Genomic DNA, 24,293 nt, shown 5'->3' on the forward strand with positions numbered 1-24,293 from the left:
TGCTGATGAAAGCATTAAAATTTGGCTTTACATCAAGACTCACGAAATTCTTCAAAAGCATAGAGTAGAGTATTTTCTTAGTGTTTAAAAACTGTGAAATGTCTTTTGTGTTGAGTTCACCACTTAGGATATCCCTTTTATCAGATGTAGATGTTCAACTGTTACATTCTTCAAATAATTTATATGATTATCTTATCAAATAAAAGATTGGGGTGATAGAGATGGATATATTATGAGGCACAGAATAAAGTGCTAAATATAGTAATTTTATCATACACCTCTCCAATACCTGCAATGTCTTCCACTCAAAGGATGAATTCTGATACTTTCTATGGGCAAAAATTCCATAATCTGAAGCTGAAATGATAAAATTTGGTCCTAAAGATTTACGACTTCCAACAACTCAGTGTTTAGATCTATATCCTTATACTCATCACATACAGCAAAAATGTAGAATGGGAAAGCCGAGCAACTTGCCAATAAAATAGTGGCAATAATGGGGTTAAAGCTGTTGTTAGCTCTCATACCTATAAACACAATTGATGCTGCCTTTCTACAAAATATTGATTAAAAAAATTAAAAGCCTTATGGAAAAATCTGGATATTAATTAATGACTCAGTATTAGATTAGAAACATGAACTGTAATTTTTTCCTTGGAGAACTAGCCGCTGCTTCAGTAAAGCTACACTTAATTTGAAGCAGTGGAAAAAATTAAATTATTTCAAGTTTGCTTAAAATGAAATACCTTGCTGGCCTAGTCAGTTATTTCTATTTGTTGCTGTAAAGAACTGTTCCAGCAATTCTTTAAAAGATACGTAATTCAGAAGCTTCAGAAAGTCTGGGGTTTCTTGTTGAGCTTCTGCACATACATTTACAGTATTCAATCTTTTGCATATGTTAAGAAACAGTGTGAGTATTAACAGAAAGAACCGCAAATTTATTTTTATTCCTTCAGCCAAGCCACAAATAAATGACTCTTGCAAACAAACCAAATACTATTTAGCAACGGCAATGTAAATGCCATGGACTTGTTTTATTTGGATATGAAATATTAAAGTAAATGATTATTTGCTGTGACACTCGTTTTATCATTTTGGAAAAAAAAGCAAGTCTGAGAAAAAGTTTTCTTGCTGTTCTTCAAGGAGCACTCAATCTGCTTTTCAAAGTTATTTAATAATTTGTCATAGAATGGTTAACTATAAGTTTACAAATACTGTGTCAGCATGCTTCTTCCCATTGGGCAAACAACTTCAGAATCTAATTTGTTTGTGTTATTGGTCTTACTAAATATTAGTCTTTGCAAGTCTGGTTTACACCATTGATGTTAACTATGCCAACATTCTGATTTTGTTCTGAAGTATTCCACAACAAGCTGATATTATACAATGCAAGCCCAAGAGCTAGCTGATCCAGTTTACTGAGTATACTTAGTGTATTTTGCTACTGATAAATCAATAAAACCATGTTGTAATCTACAAACTTCCATCTCTGTGAAGCAGCTATAAGCAAACTGTAAATGAACACACAGGTCAAAAAGTGGGATGATGTGATTATGTTGACTCTGAAAACATTTGACTTTCATAGAATACATTTTAGAGAACGAAGTTTCAGCGCTGCTTATATTTTCGTGAAAGGCTGAGATGATAAATATTCAAATGATGATAAATATTTGTGTTTATATTGTAACTACCCATACTTTAAGAAAACAATATCTGCACTGCAATCCCCAATTTACAGAGGTTAAGTAAATGTAAACCATAGCTGCACAAAGAAAATAAATACTTGACTTAGACTGTATGCTCAGTTTTGCATTCTTCATCCATGTGAAACTTCCTGTAGTCAATGGGTATCTCGAGTGTGCAAGGAATCTGTCATTCCCTTTGGTTGGGATTTTTTGCCTTCATTCTGTTAAGTACACCACTGAACATAATCCTGGCATTGATCATAAACCGTCAGATGCTAAAGGCCTCACTATAATTTATGACACCCAAAATATCCATGAGAATGATATCCCATAATCTGCTCTGGCAATATCACGCATTATAACTGTATAAGGCTTTTGGTACTGATACCACAAACTGCTCTATTAGGGGCTGCCTTCAAACGAAAATGAGATGTCAAAAGATATTATGAATCATTAGTACTACAAAGGGTCTCAGCTGCAGCGGTTCTGAACATCACCAAATCTGCCTTTCAGGACTCTGGTATTGAGAATGCGAGCTGCAGCTCTATGTGTGCTCTGCCCTGGTGCATTCCTCCTCCAGACTGCACAGAGAGCATGGCAGCACCTTGGTATGGGATTTGCAACAACTAGTTTAATGAGAAGGGTGCTCCTAAAGTAGCCAAATAGGTTTATTCGTTCTTTTAGTTTTTTTTTTTTTTTAAATCTCAGGCCCTCAGTTTAAGTGTCTTGCTCCAAGCTGTCCAGAGGTCCTCAAGCTACCCTTGTCTAAAACTAACCTGAGGCCACTTGTTTCTTTTAAGGTGACAAAGTTAACACCAGTGCTACCACTCCTCCTTTTTAAAACAAGTATAAAAAATTACACTATCAGCTAGAGCACTCAGCCAAACTAAGGAAAACTTGATTTTAACCCACATCTAGCACTTCTCAGGAGAGCTGTACATGCCAGGGCTGAAAAGTATTCTCTACTTCTCTTTCTGAAGCTATGAATTTCTACAGAAGAAACATCTGAAATGTTACTAGACCCGAAGGTGTGATTCTGTGGGTGGTGATCGAGGGCGCTCACCTGGAAAATGGGAGATGGGTGTTCTGATATGTATTCTCTATATTTATGTTCAATGGGCATTGGATAAAACTAAGAAAAAGCCCTAAAGAGAAGTGTCAGAACCATGTCTTGCTTCTCAGAGGTGAGCAGCCTACTCACTGCTTTCTGGTCCAAGAAGCCTGCATTATTTTCTGCTATGTGGTACTACTTCAAGGCAAGAATAGCGAGCATCCAGACCAAACCTGCGTGGCTAAAACATGTCCCTGAGATACAGGAGATCTGAACCAGGATGTCCTCAGATGGAGGAGGAAACTCAGCTCCATTCTGTCACACCCCAGAGGAGTTCCCCTTCTCCCAAACAACCACTTAGAAAACTGGGGCGGGGGGCACAGATGCCAAGGAAGCTTTTGAAAGAAAATGTCAGGTCATGCTGCTCTGCGCGGATCTCAATGCAACCAGTGTGCATCACTCTGGCTCAGCACGTGCTTCTCCGTTTGGGTCTCTGAAGAATCCAGGCAGAAAAGACAAAAAGTCGATTGCTTTGTATTTTTTCAGTCAGAAGTTTTCTGCTTATGCTAACCCAAGTCCTCTCTTCTTTGAGCTGGGAAGTTATCAGCATTAGTGGTACTAAGTTGTGAGGCACTCCGTCCATCACAGCCTGCAAATTTTACCTGAACTGTAACATGGAGTACACAGTTCAAAAATTCTTAAGTCAAGTGTCGTCCAATAAATATAATATAATCCAATGTGGAAAATACATTTCATTACAGCTTTGCAAAAGTGATATATTTCCTTTTGTACAGCATGAATAATAAATTAGCCTTACCAAGGGGAACAAGATCTGCCTAGTGATACAGAAACGCGGTATACCTACAGCAGTCCAGGGAATATGCCACCAGTGACTGAATTTGTTCAGCTCACCTTGGATTTGAATACTAGTTCAATACCTTATTTCCTCCAGACCAAGAAAAGTGATTTCACTTTATATGTTGAATTTCTCTGAGGCTGCACATAACCTCATTGGCTTACTCAATTCTTTTATTACAAGAAACAGGTATTTCTACAAGACTTTTAAATTCATCATTTCACCATGCATATTAGTGCAGTCTGAGGAGAATTTTTCTGAGAGGAGTCACTGGCGTTAGCACAGAATTCCAAGTATTTAAATAAATTCTGACCCTGCTATGTACTTTCAGTTAGATCACACATGACTTTCTTCACACATTTCAATTAATCTTAATTCCTCACTAAATTCCTAAAGCAGGCTATTTCCAAGCCTATTGCCCTAAATCCAATAAATTCACACTGCCTGTTATTGCTACCCTAGTTAATGACAATATTTTCATATATGATACGATGTGATTGTTACTAGATTTTGTGTTTTAGACTTTCTCATGTTCCTATTCATGTCTTGCATGCCAAAGAAACTTTGCATTAGCTCTGCTGCACTCTGCAGAATTTTTCAGGGTATGTGGTGGTTTTGCGTGTCTGGGAATCTTCCATCTGGCTAGCGTGGGTTTCCTAAACACCATAAAACCCCGCCTGTGGAGATTGTGTATCTCTTATGGGCCCCATGGAGCTTATAATCTGCTTTTAATCATTGCATGAGACAGCCAACACATCAGTCCTCATCAAGCATTTTTTTCCATGTTGAATCTCCTTTAATAACTTTTGATCCAGTTCTGAAGTCCAGAACTATTGCTAATTTTCATTGCTATCTTAGACTGCTACAAGAGTTGCCTTCCTCAGCTCCCCATTTCCCTCGGTACAAACTCTCATAACCATTGACTTCTGTGGCTTGCTATAGCAAGTAAAAGATTCTCAGCACTTTGTTCTCCCTCGCTCGTCTTTTGAACGTACAGAGCTCCGCGCAGAGCAGCATGACCTGACATTTTCTTTCAAAAGCTTCCTTGGCATCTGTGCCCCCCGCCCCAGTTTTCTAAGTGGTTGTTTGGGAGAAGGGGAACTCCTCTGGGGTGTGACAGAATGGAGCTGAGTTTCCTCCTCCATCTGAGGATACTGGGACAAGTGAATGCAACTCAGTGCGACAGAGCTAAGGCAACTGAGTGTAACTAAGAAACTAGCTCTACATCTACATTCTTCAACAAGTCACCAGAACTTACTTTACATTTAAAAATGCCAGCACCAATTAAATTATTCCCTACATGATATTAAAAGATTACCAACTATTCAATCCCAGCAGAACTTCACAGCAGCAGGCAACACAGTAGTTTTCATCAAAAGCAAAATCACTTTTGACATCTGCTAAATTATTTACTGACACAAATCAGTGAAACTATTAATATCTGTGAAGCTGTACTCCTAGCCGCCAATAGCTAATGTGTTGATCTGACATTCACCAGAATACAGTTTTGTAAGTAAATAAAAAAACAGTCTAGTTTTAATAGGCAAGTCTGAACATCTAAATGTAACATCTTAATAAAGACATTAAATTGTATTTATTGTTTTGAAATACGAAAATTAAGTAAATGTATCTCTAAAATTTTAAATAAAGCCAGTTGAGTTATCTGACGTTCGGTGGTTCCTCCAAAACAAACAGCTTTAAGTCCCGGTGAATGTAAAACTTGTTTCTTTTGTGCAGTGATTCTGCCTGCAATTTCTAATTAACTAGCCCCATTCTTATCTACAAGGATTGACTGAAAGCATACAGGCTACAATGTATACTTCAACTAAATATATGTCCGTATGATTTTAAAAGGGAGATAACTAGTTAACAACATTTGCATGTTGCAAAGAGGCTCAATTAGTATAATAATTCAGAAATCTTGCTTTTAGCCTGTTCCCTGCATAGCTGTGCTGTACTGAATACAATCTGCACACTAAAGATACCGTGTTTGCAGTTAAAAATCTCCAGAGACTTTAGACCCATACATAAAGATTCTTATTTCACTCTTTTCTGAGACACTGACCTGTATCTTCATTTAAAAATGAACACCACAGCTTTATGTTATTAAATCTTTGTTTTGATCTATTAGTATTCACCAAAGTGCCATTTTATACAACCTCGCACTGAATAGGCAAGGCTGGAGGTAACCATCTGCAGCTTTAGAGTCTGCGTTTGAATTGATGAAAAGAGCTTTGTGTTTTCATTGCCAAGTTTGATTCTTCCAGTCATTAGACATTCCCCTCAGATCGCATCAATGAAGCGGACTCTCTTACACCCGTGTGTTAAATTCTCCTCTCCTCATGGTTTCCTTTGCCAGCTATACTCCAGAAAGACTACTGGGTCTTAGCCACATTCTTCTCACAGCTGTGTTAAAAAAGAGCATCAGGGCGTCTTCCCAAAATCCATATGTGTCTCTGGTCAGTCCCCTGTTGGAGGGTCACCTCACATTGTGGTGTGATTATTCAAATATTCATTCTTGTTCTTGAACTGCACTGCTTGGATCATCATCCTGGGAAAGATTAGACCCTCCAGCCAGCACTGGAGAACGTCTTGGACATCGATGTGAAACGCACGCAGCTCCCGTACTCGGAAGGCAGATTAGTTTTACTTGCAGAAGAGGGGGACTCTGACTACTTAATAAATGCTTGCTCCTTATTTCTTTCCATATTCGTATTCTTTTCAACTGTGTCGAATGCTGGTAAGACTGTTTTTGTTGTGTCATTGATCGACTTATTTATCAGCATCAGCTAAGGAACAAAACTAAGTGAGCAACTACGAAAGCAGAGAAAGCTTGTTCAGAAATGCTGGAGGGAAATCCAGGACTACTCAAAAAAAGGGCGTGCTCCAGTAACAATGAAAGTTAGGTAGCCAAAAAAATCACAACTTAAGAGGTAAAGCAAATGTTATTAAGGATAGTATTTCTTCTATGAGAGATAGCAATTTCCTTTGATAAAACTATCTGCTTATTAAGAAGATTGCATAGTTTTCTTTTGTATTCAATCCACTGAAGTATTTTATCCAAATCTGTAAATCTCCTGACTTCCTCCTTAAACAAAAAAAAACCCAAATCAAAAGAAAAGGTGTCTTCAATAACAATTAAGGACAAATGAAGTAAGAATTTCTGTTTTACATCGCTTACATATTTGCTTTGTTCATAGTAAGAACCACCTCAACAAAGTGCACAAGCAGCATATTTCTCACCATTTATGCTTATTTTCATACCTGTATATTTTAGCATTGCACCATTACTTTGTGGATTTGTGTTTACTTTTAGAGGATTACATAGAAATTCGACACGTGCACCCTCCGCTGCCACCTTCCACAGCTATGTGAGTGTGCAAGTGTGACTGTGCTCACATGCAGACAGCTACGCTTTACTGAGCTAGAATCTTTAAATTGTGAGAAAAAATAGAAGCCCTCAATAGACAAATGGCATTGAAATTCACTCCAGCTGCAAAGCTGTTGCAGAAAAATAGAACATTTCCTGGAAAAAACACATGAAAAGTGGCCTCAACCTTTACTGATAATTGGCTAATATTGATTTGGTATTACATTATAACCTCCTCTGATCTCACTGACATCAGTAGCCACTCCTCAATCCCAGAGGTTCCAGCAGGAAGGACAGTTTTAAAATGCTGGCAGAGGCATTAATTAATTCACAGGCTTTTCCAGCCACCTTCTCCAGGTCAGCCCCATTTCCCTGCTGGTGCTGCACCAGCTGGCTCCTGGCTTCTCAGGCAGGACAAACTTGCCAGGGGCCTGTGGCACCGAGCCAACACTCCTGGTGAATTCTGCACCGCTGTCCTAATTCTTTATTTGTAACCATGAATTAGAAACATTAATTAAATATTGAAAATTATAGTCATAGCCATTCTACCGAGTATAGGTGAAAAATATTAAGTATTGCATAGATCATCATAATTTCCTATTGAATAAATATGTACTGTGTTACGTGTGTGCATACATGTATTTATTTACAAACACCACACAATTAAAATGTGTATTTGCTTTATAAACTAGAATAGTGCTCTCTCAAAAGTCTGATGTGTATCTTGTTAATGTTTCAAAATCAAAATAGATTCAAACAAATGCTGCTAAATCTGCATGGTCACTCTCTGAGCATCAACATTTTCTGTTTCATACCACCACCCCTGCCAGGATGGCGAATCATCTTAAGAGGCAAGAGCACAGTCGCAATTTTATCTCACACTGCAGTGTGCCTATGCGAGATTTCACCCTACTTCAGTATAAACAGAATTTTACTATATCCAAGTTCTCTATAAGCAGATTCCAATATATATCCCCCTTCTGGTTCACAGCTGCTGTTTCATGTGGGATAGGATCCAGAAATTTTTTAGATGCTTTGTGTCCTGATGGAAAACAGAGGACACTATTCTGACTTGGATCTCACATTTAAAAAGCAACATTGCAGGTGGGTACACAAATGGCTGACATGATGGCAATGCCGTGGAGAAATTACACCTCTGTTTCAAACTCTGTATATGATGCTGAATGCAAACACTGAAATTTTCAAGAATATTTAAAAATTCTTCAGTGTTGCCAGAGAACAGATTAGCAAAGGCATAATGAACACCAGTAAATTACGTGGTTCAAAGATACAAAATACACCTTTTTCAATGTTATTTTAATTATTCTAATTACCTTCTTTCCTAAAGAAGCTCATAATTATTTTCCTCTTCTGATTTTTAACTCTTGCTACATTATTCAGGTATTTTACTGAATAATACTGAGAAACTACTTTATATAGCTGCTAAAAATACTCCCCTCATATGTTAGAATTCAATTTTACTTGAGCATTTAAAAGAAGTCAAGAAAACAGATGTTTTAGAACCTTATTTAGGCTATGAATCGTAGCGTCACATTTTAAATTACAATAAGCATCCTCTTAAGACAGTGCTAATAATTAATACTACTGTAATTAATACCAAGAAGCCTTTCTGTTGACAGGTTTATAAATTGTCAGTTCCTTTTTGAAATGTAGAACATCCTACATCTTCGAAATAAAAAGCTAAGCTACAAATGAGTTCCTGCCTAATTGCCAAACACTGTTTTGTATGAAGCAGTTGAGGTTACAAAGAAATCGGGAATTCTCAGCCCGGTTTCCCTGCTGATGAGTACGAACTGTCTGTGTAGCTCTCCCAGAGGTGTCAGAGGAATCTCTATAGTGTCACACAAGGGTTCTTAGCTCAAAGTAAACACACTTTCCACAAACTCAGCTGCTTAATCTGTTTGCAGGTTGAATTATAAGATGGGGGTGGATGACTCTGGGTGCTGGGAAGACGCACAGAGCATTTCCACAGTTTCTTGGTAAAAAGGGCATGCTATTGTCATCAAAAGACTTCACCCAATTGTTTAATTTTGCTATAGGCTCAGTGGTCTGATCTTAGCAATAATGAAAACTAACCTGACCAAAATTTTCCCAAGTAGCTGAGCATGTTAAATTGTGTAAATTCTTTTCACCATAGGAGTGCATCACCACCACTTTAATTCAGGTTGTGGCTGCACTTCTACTCTAGCCACCCTGGCTATGTGGGATTAAACAAGACTGTTTCACTAAAAAAAACCCAAAACCAAAAACCAATCTTCACTTAAATATCTATGGTTAGTAAATGTTTATAAATAAAATGAAATGAAATAGCAACTTTAAACAAAGTACAGAAAGGTTTCGCCAATATTCTCTTTAACATTCTGTAATTATTTTTCATAGGTTTATTTTTATCAAGCATGCACCTGCTGATGTTTCAAATATATCTAAGTGTTCAGAATAAAGATCCGAATGATTCTCAAACAACCACTGGAGGTTTAAAGAGATGACTGAAAATATGTATTTTCATATATATCTATCTCAACTATAAATAAATTTAACTTACAAATAAATTAAAGATACTAAATAAATTAAAAATATAATGTCTTAATTTTTTTAATAGAACTCAGCATGTATTTTTTTTAAACAGGAAGAACTCCTGTAGGGTCCTTGCAATATATTATAAGCCAATTTCTGGCTACTCTGGAAATATGCTGCAGTCATTAAAGTTGAAGACAAATATGGACTGACAGGAAAATTTGCATCAGTTCAGCACTGACCACCTCAGAAGGGTGTGAGAGGGCCATTTTGCTGCTGATGAATGTAATGCAGAGATAAGAAGCGCCAGACCGTGAAGAGGCTCTGCCTACACATTTGCCTGTGTCCCAGCAATGAGACTTCCAAAAGCTTATGTGATAGTAATAGCAATCACGACAATAAGGACTTCAGTAGAGATGAACTTCAGGTTTTGAAGATCAGTAACCGTTTAACGGGGAATCTTATGATGGGAAAGAGAATACAATCCCTGTTCAGCGACTCAGAGACTTCCTGTTGGTTTCAGTGAGATTTTGAAGCCACCCCTAAACAACCCCATCACCATTTACCGTGGTGTGAAACTTGCCAGATGTGTAACAGACCAAAAATGAGAAACTTAATATTCTACCATGCAATTATAAAGGCAAATACTCTGTTGCCATAGGATTGCCATGGGGTAAAAAGACAGTGAAAACCATTCATAGTAGATAGAAACACTTTCTCTGTGCCTTGCACATGTAGAAAGCAGTTTCCATAACAGTAATGACAGGCACACTGACTTGCGTAATACTATAAAACTTAAAATGATTGGCTTCACGCTGAGTAAGTAATGAGCTGAACGGCTGACAAAGAAGGAATCGTTTTAAAGGAACTTTTCTGAGTACCACCACACTTTCAATCATAGACAAAATACCAGAAGAAACAACGTTTCATTTGGTTTTCAACTGCAATTTTTCCTGAAAGAAGGCAAGTGACTTACTTCTGAACTTTTTCATTGGCCTCCTGTGAAGCCTCCAGGGCTTTCTGGAGCTTCAACTCTGTGTCCTTTTGCTCTGACCGAGCTTGCTGCAGCTGAGCTGCCAGATCCTCAATCTGGCAATAGGTAAGGGTCACAACATCCTCCCTGCCTTGCAGTCCACCTTCAGAAGTACCAAAAGTACAGTTAAGCTGGTCCTTCAGACTCATTCCTTCAGACAAAGATTTGTATAAGCTGGGAAAACAAAATCAGACATGTTATTAAGTTTCAGTCTAAGGCTGAGCTGCAAGAATACTACACTCAGTTTAGTTAATATTTTTAATATGATCATACATGGATCCACATGCACTAGTACCAAAGCAAGTTTTATAACAAAAGTGACAGAGAACAAAAAGAACATCCCATTTCCACAAGGGTCTTCTAGAAGTATGTAACAACTATTGGAATTTTAAAACGGCAAAAACCTATTCAACAAAACCTTAAAAGGTAGTATTTTTCAGCTGTAGCATCTTCCTGATCACCTTGGAGCTGCAGCAAAAAGTTGTTAGTGTGATTTACACAAAGTTGAATTAACCAGTGTAAGTTATTGACATGTTATTAACTCGTGTTACACGGGACTCTCTTAGCAAGCAGACTCACCAACTACAGGGGGTTTATTTGCAAAATTGCAGATTTTTCAATATAATGAAAGGAATAAAAATGCTACAATGCAAAAATTAAAATCATTAAATCAGCAGGATTACTTAGAAATATGAATGATTTGCACATGCTAACCAATTCTGAAGGTCCTTTGTCAGTATTTTTGTGAGAGGAAAATTAAAATATTTCTTGATGCTGGTTTAAATAAGCTAGTAACACCTGTACTAGAATATACTGTGTCTCAAATAGCCTCTCTACAGAAGACAGAGGTTACCTGCCAGCATCAGGGTTTTATCACAGGCCATTTCAATATCTACAGTGTCCTCCACCGTAATTTCTTGCAAGGTCCTTTCTGACCCACTGTTTTGGCTTCACTCAGGCACAAAATAGACATGTTTACCATCTATTTCACACTGAAGAGCCGTGGATGGATATTCAACCCATTCAGTTTTATACATGATTTTGAGGTATATTCAGAGAGATACCAAATCACAGAGCACAAAAATAATACTCTTTCATTGTACAAACTTTGTACAAACATGCTTTGTACTTGTGTGCCAGAAGGTTCTGGACAAATCAAAGGGAGATCAGAAATTAAAAATGAAATTGGATAGGGTCTTAGGCAATAGATTCGTGAAGCTGAAAGAAATAAATACACCTGGATCAGCTAACAATAGCTATGGAAAGTAAGCAAAAAGAAGGATATTAGACAGACAGGTTACCTATAAATAATGAGAAGAAACTGAAAAAAGGAGAATAAAGAAGAAGATGGTGCATCAGCTAAAAAATTCTCAACAAAGCCCATTGAATGTGGAATTATTTCCCAAGGAATCAGTAGGTAACCAGCTGCCTCAGTTATTAGGGTGCAATGGTAGAAATCACATTAATAGCTGATTACTAGGGGAGGAGCCTGCACCAGCAAGCTCTCCGTGGAATTAGCAATGATTGCTTCCTATCTCTTCACAGCCATAATTCATTGGTGAATTTTACACGAGTAGAAAAAGATGCTAGTAGTAGAAAAAATTAATGGAAGACATTTATGATAAAAGTGATGGCAACAGGATATCATAATAAGCAGTGTTTTTAGATAAATAATTGAAATAATAATTTCAAAACAACTTCATAAATATCAGAAGCTGTTGCTGTATTGATGAATACGACTTGAGACCATCCCTCTGACTGATGACCATGAAAATATCAAACATTATTTCAGTGTGGATTTCTAGTAGCAGTGCAGACTGATTACAATACTCAAGACACAGTCTGCATGACAACTGCTAGTATGCAATAGCATATTTTTTTGCTTTCCAGTTTATTAAGGTGTTTGTATGGAAAACAACCTTCATTCCGACAGCCCATAGAGGAAAATCATATACAAATTAAAATATAATATACATGGACAAGCAAAATGTGGATGAACTAATAGAAATCCAGAAGGCAAAAGGTCAGAGTGTTGATATGTCATTATGCCTACTACCTGCAGTTGTCTGAAAATAATGTGAAGAACTTTTTCCATTAAATGAAGACATATTGAAAATATAAATATTTATAAAGAGACATTAAAATCCCTAGAACAGAGTCACTAAAAATAAAATTACTTCAACAGTTGCACATAAAATTTACTGACTGAAGTTCCTCTATGGTCGAGCATTGATCATGGAAAAATACAAAGGTATGCAAATAATGCTGAAAGCAGGTCACAGAAGTACCACTGCTGCCTACTTCTTAAACACCTGGCACAAGATTAAAAGAAAAAAAAGACAGATGAGAAGCTAAACTGTTCAGTGAATATATGGGTCCCTGATTAAAAAAAAAAAAAAAGAGGAAAGCCTAAATATTCTAACTTGTTCACACCAGCTGAGAGGTTTTTTTCCAATACATATGAAAAATATAGTCATTTATTTAGATTCTAAAATACTGGCCCTGTGTGGCTACAGCTAGGCTCCTTCTCAAAGACTGGCCATGAACAATACAGTATGCAATACACTGTCACATGTTTTAACTCATAATGATTGCATCTGAGTGATCGACAGACTCTGACATGTACATATTTTGTAGCCAGTGTGATTCCTCCAGATAAAGGCACTACGGTTGATAGATCTTTTAAAACTTCTTTTTTCAAAAGCATGCGATTGCCAGATTTCCATCAATATGTGCTTTGCTAAAATACTTTTATTTAATCCCTTTTGATACATATTAATTTGAAATTCCTTCATTAATGTCCCAAAGATTATTTCTCCAAAGAATATTGATGCTATAAATAAAAAATAAATGGGAGTTCTAGGCCTGAAGAATGGGTCACTGAAGCACTGAAACAGTTCTTTGATTTAAGTAATTCGCATGTTGTTTATAGTAAGCCTTTTGCTTTACTACGGCAGCATGGCCCCTTTCTTGCTCCAGCTTGGGTCTGAGAGCTTCAAGAGCCCACCTTAACTGTGTCCAGGCAGAAGACAAAGTGACATGTGATGATGTTACTTATGCAGCTCCTGCACACAGCAAGAGGTTTCCTCAGCCCCCAAAGTCAGAGCAGCTTCAAGACTGCTAAAAAATTTCACCAGTTGTAACTGCTCCCAGAGGGACTTGACTTTGGCTGAAAATCAACTGTATGAAGTGTTGCTTTTATAACACTTCTCTCCTTGCCAGACATACTTTTGCTGCAAGGTGGGAAATGATTTTCCACCTGAAGCAATTACTGAACAACATAGAGAAACCTTCCCCCTAAAGGAAGAAAAAAACCCAACCCAGCAAAAAACTAACATTCCCTATCCGTCCCCTCCTTCCTCCCCCACCCCAGTGATAAACATATCCAATGTTCCCAAAGGCACGTAGGTCTGACCTTGGTTTTCACCACAAATGTTTCTGACACTCAAGTTCTGGAGACCTCTCAGACCTCTGCCTGCACTCAGGATGGCTTTGAAGAGCGTCCCTTCCTATCGCTGAGTGCACTCAAGGGCCAGGCAGCACTGATACCTTGAAAATACCACCTCAGAGGTGCTCTTAGGAAACACTGCAATAAGATGATATTAAAAAAAAGGACTTTGACATTTTGCTGTAAAGTGGAGGATATAAAATGGTCAAGTTTGCATTACATGTGAGTCAGGAGCCTGACAGCTGGCAGACTGGTAACTAGATGGCATTGCCCTACCATAGACAAATATTTTACTAGCCTTCCTTCCTCTGCAATTACACAAGTTAACAGGACTGTGTTTTCTCTTCAGTACAACCACCCAAACATCTCTCACTAATTTAACCGAAAGCAGCAGCTCTGTTAGACTCTGTGGCGCACAGGCCACAGACCGTGTTGTAACAGTAGTACATAGTAGTACATATTGTGCATATCACAGGGTATGTTCTTTGCGCTGTCACAGTCCATCACAGAGAGTCGCTCCCTCGTGTGTGGTGTACCCACACAGTCTTAGTCTAGGATGAGCTCAGGCATCCTCTTTATTTTATATTCTCTCACCAAACCCAGTGATAAGCACTTGTTGAACAGAGCCCACCACTGATTTTCTTCTCTGTGGTGGTTGGTGATATAACCTCAGGATTTTACAGGGTAGCATGCTGACAGATTAGCACTGATCATGCATGTCCATATCTCCCAAACTCAATTACATGTGAATATGGATCCATAGTGAGCAGTAGGTTGAGTTTCAGCCTTCTCTCCTGAAACGATCTAGAGAAACCTGCAACCTGTACAAGGGTCCAAACAGTCTGGACACTAGATGATTCTAACACAGGTTAATTATCTACAGTGAAAGCCTGAACTGACTATCATCCATCTTAGAACTTCCATTTTTCAACAAATACAAATGAAAGGCCACTAGCAAACACATTTTTCCTCCTTGGGCTTCAGGCTCCTCATCTTTAAAAAAGAGCAATCACAATACTACCTTTCCAAGGTGCTCTGAGCTTCACTACCGAAAAGAGACCCATGACTGTTGAAAGAGCTAAGTTAGATGCAGCACAGTCTGAATTTAGGACAAAACTAAACCCAGATGGTCTTTTGATGACACCAAGCAGCAAACATTTTCTTCTGGGCCTCATTTTCAATTTCCAGGACCACTGCAGTACCCACACCATTCCCCTGTGACTAGCCTGGGACAGGTAGTAAGGACATGGGGCATACAATTTAATCATCTAAGACTTTCTTGAGGGACTGCTGAGAAATGTTCTCAACAAGAAATAACTGGAAACCATACCTCCATTACAAACCCTTCATTTATGGAGTTGCACAGTAATGAAATGTCTCCAGTTTACTTCCTGCAGCCACTGGGCAAATTGCTCAGATAGCACAGCCTCACATGACAGCGATATGCACATGACATCCAGCACCACCTATCATCTTCACATTCACCACACCATCAAATGGTCCAGGACCCCCACACAAAGAGTTTCTGGATTAATAATGTTTGGTTGAAACAGAGCAAAACATACATGACACTGATGAGTAGAAGGAAGTGTTTTTGAAATTTTTGCAGCTGTGGTACTATCCTCTTCAGCTAGATCCCGAGACCAACAGTTAACAGCTTGTAGCTAAGAAATGTACCTCAATTTCCTGAGCACATGATGCACCTAGAGCTGGGGTCTCTGTTATCTCTAATTGATTAATTAGATGATAACTTAGCATTAGCTTTTTTCACACATACAGCAACTCTCAGATATAGTGCATCTGAGTTTACAGAAGAGACTACTGTAGATTTCACACTTTAATCCTGAATATTACTTGATAGATGTTAACACTAATCACAAATCTTCATGGTTCCACAATATATTTGTGTTAATTGCAAGACACAGATTCACAGGCTCTCAAATTTCTTCCACGAACTAGGGGACGGTGTTTTCAATACAACAGCAACTGTTGTGGATACTCTTCACAGTTTTACTTGACTACATGTTATTCCTAGAACCAAGCTTGCCGTAAAATGTTCCTGTCATGTTTTGACAGGGAATTGGCTGTATTAGCATATTCTAGCCTAAGCATTCACAGAGTGCAACTATCCAGCCCTGAAGGCTTGCTTCTAACTAAGTAAGATTAATCTGAAATTTTAAAAATAATCTTATTTTGTACGGTGTTTACTTTATCATACTGGAAGTTACAAGAAAGAATTTTGCTATCTTGTATCTGTTCTTTATTGCCAATTCATATGCTTTGGCCATTTTTAAATATTTGCCAATGGCTTTAGTTAACAAAATAACTTTAACTTAGTATTTGTAATACTGTAGTTATTCCCTACAGTAATAGATTGTTTAGGTAACACTGCAAATACAGAGGGAACCTTATCTATTAATCGAAGACAGAACTGGCATCAAGTCATCAAGAGTGACCTCAGTATTTGAATATAAAGGATGCTTAAGATGGTGCCAGCAACTCCATGTTTTACCGTGTATCACAAAACCCCAGCCACTTTCCCCGGGAAGCTCGAGCATCGCGGCTGGGGCAGAGCAGATCCCGGCTCAGCTGCAGGCAGCAGGCAGGGAACGGGTCACAGCCAGCTCAAAGACAAGAGGTGTTTCCCCCTTCCCGCTCCCCGGGCTGAACCGGCAGCCCCTGCGCCTCTCCGCTGGCTGCCGGAGGCCGCTCGGTTGACATGGACCGCGGAAGGGGTGTGTACGTGGGTGGTGTAGAGCCAGCGACTCTGGCTCGGGGCCAGCAGGGAAACTGCCTATGTCAGGGATTTGCAGTGACACAAACTTGGTGGAAAAGAGACAGAGGATCTTGTCCTAAAGGTCATAGAGATTATTTTTTATACTTGGAGTATCTTTTTGACAGTATCAGTTTTAAGAACAGTGCACCTTTTTCCTCAAAGCTAAACTTAATTAAGAAAGCAGTAACTCTGGTTGTGCACTAAAATAATAGAGCCGCTGGTATACCAACTAAAACAGGTAGAAAATAGATGCAGTATTATTACTTTTTTCCTTTTTTTGATGATCCTTGCCGAAAGCTTCATTCTGAACACTGTCTCTTACATGGAAAGCTGGGTATCATGGCGCAGATGAACATCAGGCCTTCTGAGCAGGCATTTCAGGATCAGCTCCTACAGCTCCACATGCCTGCCTACCACCCTGGTCTGGACTGCAACCCCTTCAGCTCCCATGGACCTGAGAGTACACAGCAAATCGCTGGCTTAAACCTTTATTCTCCAAAATGCCAACCACGGAAATCTTTCCTGATGACAAAGAATGTGCACATTCAAGCGTCAGGCATTTCTGCTAGGAGCCTTAAATGACATCTCCTGTCACTGTAGTTTGAATTTAGATTTGCCTGCATAACTAACAATATCTAATAGAGACTTCTTTGTTGGAATTTATGCATGAAGTTAAGGCTAATTTGGTTTGTGCCTTTAGTTTCCTTTGCAGCTTCTCACTGGAAAGGATAATGGCTTCTGACTTCCATTTTACGTGAGTGACCCACACACAGATAATTTTATTTGAAATGAACAAAATCCTTCTGCAAAAAGTAGTAATACTAGTGAATCACCTCTTGTATTAGATAAACTGCAACAATTCAGATGAAACAAATAAGAATCCTGACCCTGAAAACTGAAACACTCAGTGAAGCATCCACTCAGTGCAAAGGGGTACTTCATATATACATCCATATATAAAATAAACCTGATAGTACTGATATATATATCATAATGCAGGCATCAGAATCGCCTGAAAACAAGCTCAGTGTAATGACTATGTGCTGTTGACTTTTATTTTTGTCTCCAGGGAATAGTGTTTACTTTGCTTTAAAATTTATATGAGTAATTTTGTTATGTGCCTTTTTTAATTAGTCTGAAGGAAACAGTCCTTTGAGAAAGAGAACGGAAATCAATTCTGATTCGATACTGATAGCTACTGTGCGATGTAAACTGTGTGTTCTTTCTAATTAAATGTAAACATGTGCAGTTCTAAAGTCCAGCAGTGATGACAACAACTACTAGAAAGGATTGCTTAAGCCCTGGTCAACTGATTCTTGTGAACCTTTTGTTCATACCGTAGGTGAGCTTGTGCAATCTGTCGCAGGGTGAACGCCAGTTGTAACTGACTTTATTTTAGGTCATCTTCAGAGAAAAGACTTGACAAGAATGTGGAGCACTCTGTAATACCTCCAGTTACCCATTAACTATGTCCTTCTGATAGCTAATCAATAGCATTGCATGGAGCCAAACACACTGCACTGAACTGCCCCTCTTCCAAAAGCCAAGTCTTGGTAAATATTTAATGGCAGTAAAGGTGTTTTGACTCTTATCAATCTGATATGTTAAAGAACTCTTGAAAGAAACTTTATCTTGCTTCTCTCTGCATAAATAATTTGTTCAGTTACAATTTTAGTCTTATGCAAAAGCACTTAATTTAATGATCTAATGCTTTTAAATCAAGGCTTTGGACAGAGAAAATGTAGTTTCAATCCACACGTCACAAAATAAAGAAAAATCAAAGTTTATTTCCTTGATAAAATGCCAACTAGAAATATACATCAAGGAGCCCAGCCCTTTATACTGTAGTAGTAAATACTGCACCAGACTCACTCAAAACCTGTTATACAAGTGCACATTTGAGATTTTCCTACAAGGCTTCAGTTTCTGTAAAATTCTTAGCTCTCACTCACATCAAGATGGCGTAGGATTTTTAGCCTCTTTTCACCATGGAAAAAAACAACTCTAAAATAGTTATACTGAGATCCAGAGACTTTTTGTTCCCACACAGTGAATATTCCCATCTTCAAGTGGGTATATTCTCAGCTAATGAGTTTTATTAAGCATTTTTCCATTTTCTATTTTTCTGTGCAAAGCAGCTTGTCTAGATCACTAAACAGAGAAACACTTTTATCCTGATCCTTCAACATCTAATGCATGTACCCCTCTGCTACAGACAGGTAGGATTGAAACGTCTCCTTAGAGACTTAGATAGGCTTATTCCATGCCTCTGTTCTAATGTCCCAGGACGGAGGATGGAGGAGTCTCCTGACCTCCTCCTCCAGCACAGTATTCCAGCCTTCTCTGCATGATCCAACTTCAGTATGAGCCTAAGTATTGTGAAGAAACTGATTCAGCAGTGGATCCAAGCTTTTTCTTGGAAAATAATCTGGGAATAAAACATTGATAGTGTTTCAGTTTCCAAAATATGAATCACCATCAACATTTTCCCAGAAGTATAAGCATTACTTTTTTCCCCAGTGTTTAAATGGCCTCTTTAGTGCTCTTGATGCCATTCAATAGATTTCAAAAATAAAGATCATGGGAATAATTGCCAAATGCTGGCATAGATAAACTGAACAGCCTGGAGTTTTCAAATCACTAGTAATTGGCTCTGATGAAAACAGTATTAATTAAAATCATAAAGGCATATAAATCAATCAAGCAGTAAAGCGCATGGCACCATTCAGGAATGACCGGCTGAAGAAAGCCTGTTACTAATAACCTCAGAAAATATCTTGTACTTAATACAATGTTATCTTTATAAATCAGACATGATCGTGAGTTTTATGGCTGTCCTGATTTGCTATTGTGATCGCTTGGCTTAACTCCCCCACTGAACCAGAAAAGCAAGAGACGAAGCTGTCTTGGACCCAGGGCTGGAAGCCAGCCCTGCCTTCCAGCATGGCCAGGAACATCCAGCTGAGTAGATGGAAGAGAAGAGTCTCTCCAGGAGAAGTCAATTAAAAGAAATACAAAGAATGGAAATGTGTTTCAAAGACAGAATAACCAAATACATATGGAATTTGAGAGAGGGATGATCTCATGGATGAGCTGGGTAGCGCTAAAGCTAGAAACCCTCAGTGTGACTGACCTGGGAAGGGAATTCATATGGGGCTCTGCCCTCTTGTCATTCCTTTGTTGCTGGATGATTCAGCTGGTTAAAGATCTTCGAATGACTTTTAAAAAAAAAATTTAAATATACCATGTTTCTTAATTTGAGGATACTTCCCCCCTGCCCCAGGAAAATGAAACAGAAAGTATTTGAACAGTTTTGTCTGATTTTTCTCAAAGGTGTTACTGAAAAATATTAAGCAACTCTGACCAAAGGCAAACAAGATGTCCTGTGCTCCAGCACATGCCCAGCTGTGGTCACCAATGTGCCAAGAAGTGAGGTGCACCGATGAACTGTAGGTGAGTGTGCCTAGCACGCGGTTTCCCCACTTTCCCAGTACAGTGCACAGCAACATGTGCCACTCTGAAAGGGCAGGTGAGTCACCAGGAGGACTGCATGTGCTGCAGTCTGAAAACCTTCCTCCAGACTGGTACAGACGCCCGTAATGTCTACTTTAAAGCTATCATGGCTTTTCCCATACAAAAATGCAGTTGGTTTGGGTATTGCTATGCAGATATACACTTACTTAGCAAGTCAACTCCTGAAAGCCACGTAAATGACACAATGGCAACGTATCGCTACTCAGTAAGCCATGTCTTACCTAGCTGCTGCTGCCAAACCCTTATTCATATAAATCATACAGCTCCTTGGACAGTTAAGCACTATGAAACAAGGCAGTTAAAATGATGGCTTAAATGATAAAGGGAACGCCTGGGAAATTTAATATGGGGAAGTCTGCTTCCCTATTGTACCAATGCTTACTGAAGCAACTGGGCAGACTTGTCTGGGCCATTCTCCTTAACGCGAAACAAGGACGCATGCTCAGGGAATGATTTAGTGGATTGGGGATCAGAGCTCTGTCTTGAATTCCCTCTTCTATTTCACGTCTTCTGTGTGGTACTGAGCAAGTCACAACATGCAAACCTCAGCCTGCCATGCTGAAACTGGGAGTAAAGTGCCTTTCCCTTGCTTTTTGTCTTCCTTAAATTCTAAGCTTTGGAGGCCCAGGATTGCTTCTTATTACCTATGTGTGCCGCATCTGGAAACCTGAGGCCTTGATCTTGGTTCAGGTCTCAGTGCAAATTATTATTCATAGGAAGATACAAAAGAGTTAATTAACAGTATGTGTGTTGGCAATGCACATCAGCCTGGTTAACCTCAGAAGACAGATCCAGGTTTGGGACCTTTATGGAAAAAACACAAAAGTTTCTCACAAGGAGGCAGTTTCTGCCTCCCCATTGCAGGTTCAGCCACCATTGCCACCATGGGGTGCAAGCAGTGATAGCAGCCTCCCATGCTTTGTCGAGCTGCTGTGAGCCCAAGATCTGTGTTACTGGCAAAGATGTTCTTGGCTTCCTCACAGGCAAAAGGGGCCATCGGCTGGATACGGCCCACCGACTGAAAGCTGAATCGCACAACTCACCTCTTGAGAAGTGAGAGATTAGACTGGCGGCTGCAGGAGAAAAATCAGTCAAGAGAGAGCTCCAAAGCGTTGAGGTTGGAAAGTGGCTGAAAAGAGATGCTGAATTGATTTCCGTATCCTAAAGCTTTTAAATCAGCTTCCCTCACCTCTCTCTTCTTTTACACTCATGAGTTTTGATCATTGGCCTACTGAAATCAAATCTGTAAAAGAATAATATTCTTGTGCACTTTAATTTAGCCTGAGTGAAGAGGGAAACGACAGTTTTAACTTCATGAAGTTCACAAGAAAAAACTGCAGCTTTTTCTTTTTACCAGCATATAATTTCTCCATAACCAGCAGGTAAAAGTGAAATACTGTAGCAGGAAATGTATTGGTTGCACCGAACCAAAGAATTAATTAGTTTCTCAGGACCTGACAAGGAAACTGAATGAGTATGAAAGCTCTTGTGAAATCCAGCCAACACTGAATTCAACACTGTTCAATTCCTTATTTATTTTTTGAACAGGACAAGATAATTATTAGTGTGAATACTGCCTGCTGTGCTTATACACATTCAACTGATATTATACTCTCCTGTGATAGGAGCAGTAACGTTGATTAAGAGGGAGTACTGAATTCCTACATCATGATAGTCCTCATTCTACTGTCACAACTGTAGAAGTATAATAATATATTACTTTTTTGGTAAAGACAGTAGGGAAGAAGAGCTAAATAGAAGAATAAGTATTTCTATATCTCCACCAAAGACCTCGGGATGGAATTCTAGCCTCTGTATTATTCCCTTTTATGGAATATGATTGAAACAAACAGAATGTGATGTTAGATGAGCCTGGATACCATTAAGATCCTGCATAGCTCAGAAGCAAAGAAAAATAAATCACATAACATGAACCTTATTACCCATCCTTCTTCCCACTCCTTTGGGTGAGGGACAAATTCACAGCACTTCTCCTTCCTCTTTGGTGAAAGCTCCTCCCAGTCCAATCTTCTTTAATGACAGTGGAAGTCATTAGCACATTTCCTGCTGAGGACCAGGAGAAAGCCTAGTAAAGAATGCCTTGAATTTATTTGCATCAGGAAGCTAAAGGCTGTGGCCATCAGTAGGTGCTTACACTGTGCTGGGTGTCTAGTACAACTAAATAGTTTGTGGAAATCTTACTGCTTCCTCCAGATCTCTGGGAATGGAACACCAGAAGAAAAAGAACGCAAGAAAATATTGCTTTATACACCCAAAAAGAGGGGCAAGAAGAAAAAGTTCCTTCAAGAGTAAAAAGAAACAATAAATAATCTAGATATTTGAAATTTTGACCTTAACCTTGCTTACCTCAATGACCATGGGATAGATATGACACAAATCCTGCAGGGTAGATTTTGAATGCGATGTACAGAGTTTTTACCTTAATGAGCTATGTAAGATCAGAACCTATCAATCAAGACTGTGATATGCCCCTAAGTTATTTTTTCATGGACAGTGGGTGAGCGGATGTCATTCCTCTGTTTAATCAGGAGTTAAAGCGTGTACAGTAATTCCTTATTTTCACAATATTCCTTCTGACAAAGATAACAACCATAAGAATGGTTCCTAGCTGGCTAAACCTGATATACAGGTTTTGTTAATAAAAAAATGCATGACTTAATTAATGAAACGGATCTATTAAGACTGTCCCCCAATCTACCACAGTGGCCCCACCTACAGCTGAACTTCAAATGACCTATCTTATGCAAAAAGAATTGTAGTAACTTGCACTGGAAGTAGTTATAGAGGAAAGGTTGCTATGAAGAAAAAAATATGACTCAGAAATGCATACAATGCCCCTAGAGGAGAAAGCTTAGTATTTTCACTTTTACTCAATGTTTTCTTTTACAGTGAATAATTGAAATGATTTTGCTAAACTGTGTAAAATTATTTCATCAAGAGTAATTACATTTGATCTATTAGCACCTGATACTATCTATTGTCTAAATTGCTTGCATTCAATCCATGAGTAATGTCAACAGTATTAACGTCCATTATGGAAGCATTAGTTGAGTAAAAATCATTTTTAAGTGTTTGACATTCTTATAACCTTCCTCCAGCATAACGTTCAAAAGAAATATCATTATACCAACATCATCTTGGATTTTTTTTAAAGGCATGTCTTTACTTAAGTCTGCAAACTCAGGGTCTTTAAACTCACAAACAATTTGCCTGTTTTGTTCTGGCAAGCATAAATCTGTAGCAATCTACTCATTTTACATTCTTCTCTGTTCCTGTCTGGCTGTCCCACACTAAATGGCTATCCAAATTCACCTCCATCAACTTTGGCAGGCTCAACGCCTCCTTTGCTAAACCAGTTTTTTCCCCCCAATCATAAAGAGCTGCACTGTTACAAACAAAAAGAAGGAACTCTGCAACATTTCTACAACAAATTTATACATATATTCATTGATTTGATCAAAACCGCCCCCCCAAACCTGAGCTAGTACAACAACTGGACTCACCTACCTGGATAGCAGATACTTTTTTTCTCTCTTGCAGCCTCATCCTTATTTCAAAGGTTTCCAAATTCTTGCTGCCTTTTAGCAGAGGAAATATTATGAACTGTTTGAGATTACATTCTCACTCAAAGCGATGAATGCCACAGTCTTTTTCAGAATAAAAAGCTACTTTCTCTCCTTGGAATAGTAACTTTACAGTAATTTAGAGGAAGTGGGAGAAACAGTTGGTCATTAAACATTAAATGTATTAATGGGGCACTCACAGTGTATGGTTTGTCTGGAAAAGGCAGCTCTGTACTTGCATTTCAGAAGGACTGCTGCAATACAATAGCTACTGTGATAAATGTAGGTTTACCCCACTTAACATTTAGCAGAATCTAATAACGAAAACTTAAATCAATGTATTTTCCAAAAAATGCATGAGTAGCACTATTCACATCTTACAGCTAGGGGAATCAAGAGGCAAAGAAAAAACATTCTAAAA

General features: G+C 38.6%; 1 protein-coding gene across 1 annotated transcript in view; it reads right to left on the reverse strand.

Annotated features, from left to right (window-relative positions):
• MIPOL1 (mirror-image polydactyly 1) overlaps positions 1 to 24,293 on the reverse strand; it is a 159,703-nt gene that overhangs the window by 9,675 nt on the left and 125,735 nt on the right. The window contains exon 12 of the mRNA XM_059819538.1: positions 10,474 to 10,704. Within this exon, the coding sequence (XP_059675521.1) occupies positions 10,474 to 10,704 (231 nt within the window). The remainder of the gene's footprint in view (positions 1 to 10,473; positions 10,705 to 24,293) is intronic.

Source organism: Gavia stellata, chromosome 7, assembly GCF_030936135.1.
Source record: "Gavia stellata isolate bGavSte3 chromosome 7, bGavSte3.hap2, whole genome shotgun sequence".
Taxonomy (NCBI): domain Eukaryota; kingdom Metazoa; phylum Chordata; class Aves; order Gaviiformes; family Gaviidae; genus Gavia; species Gavia stellata.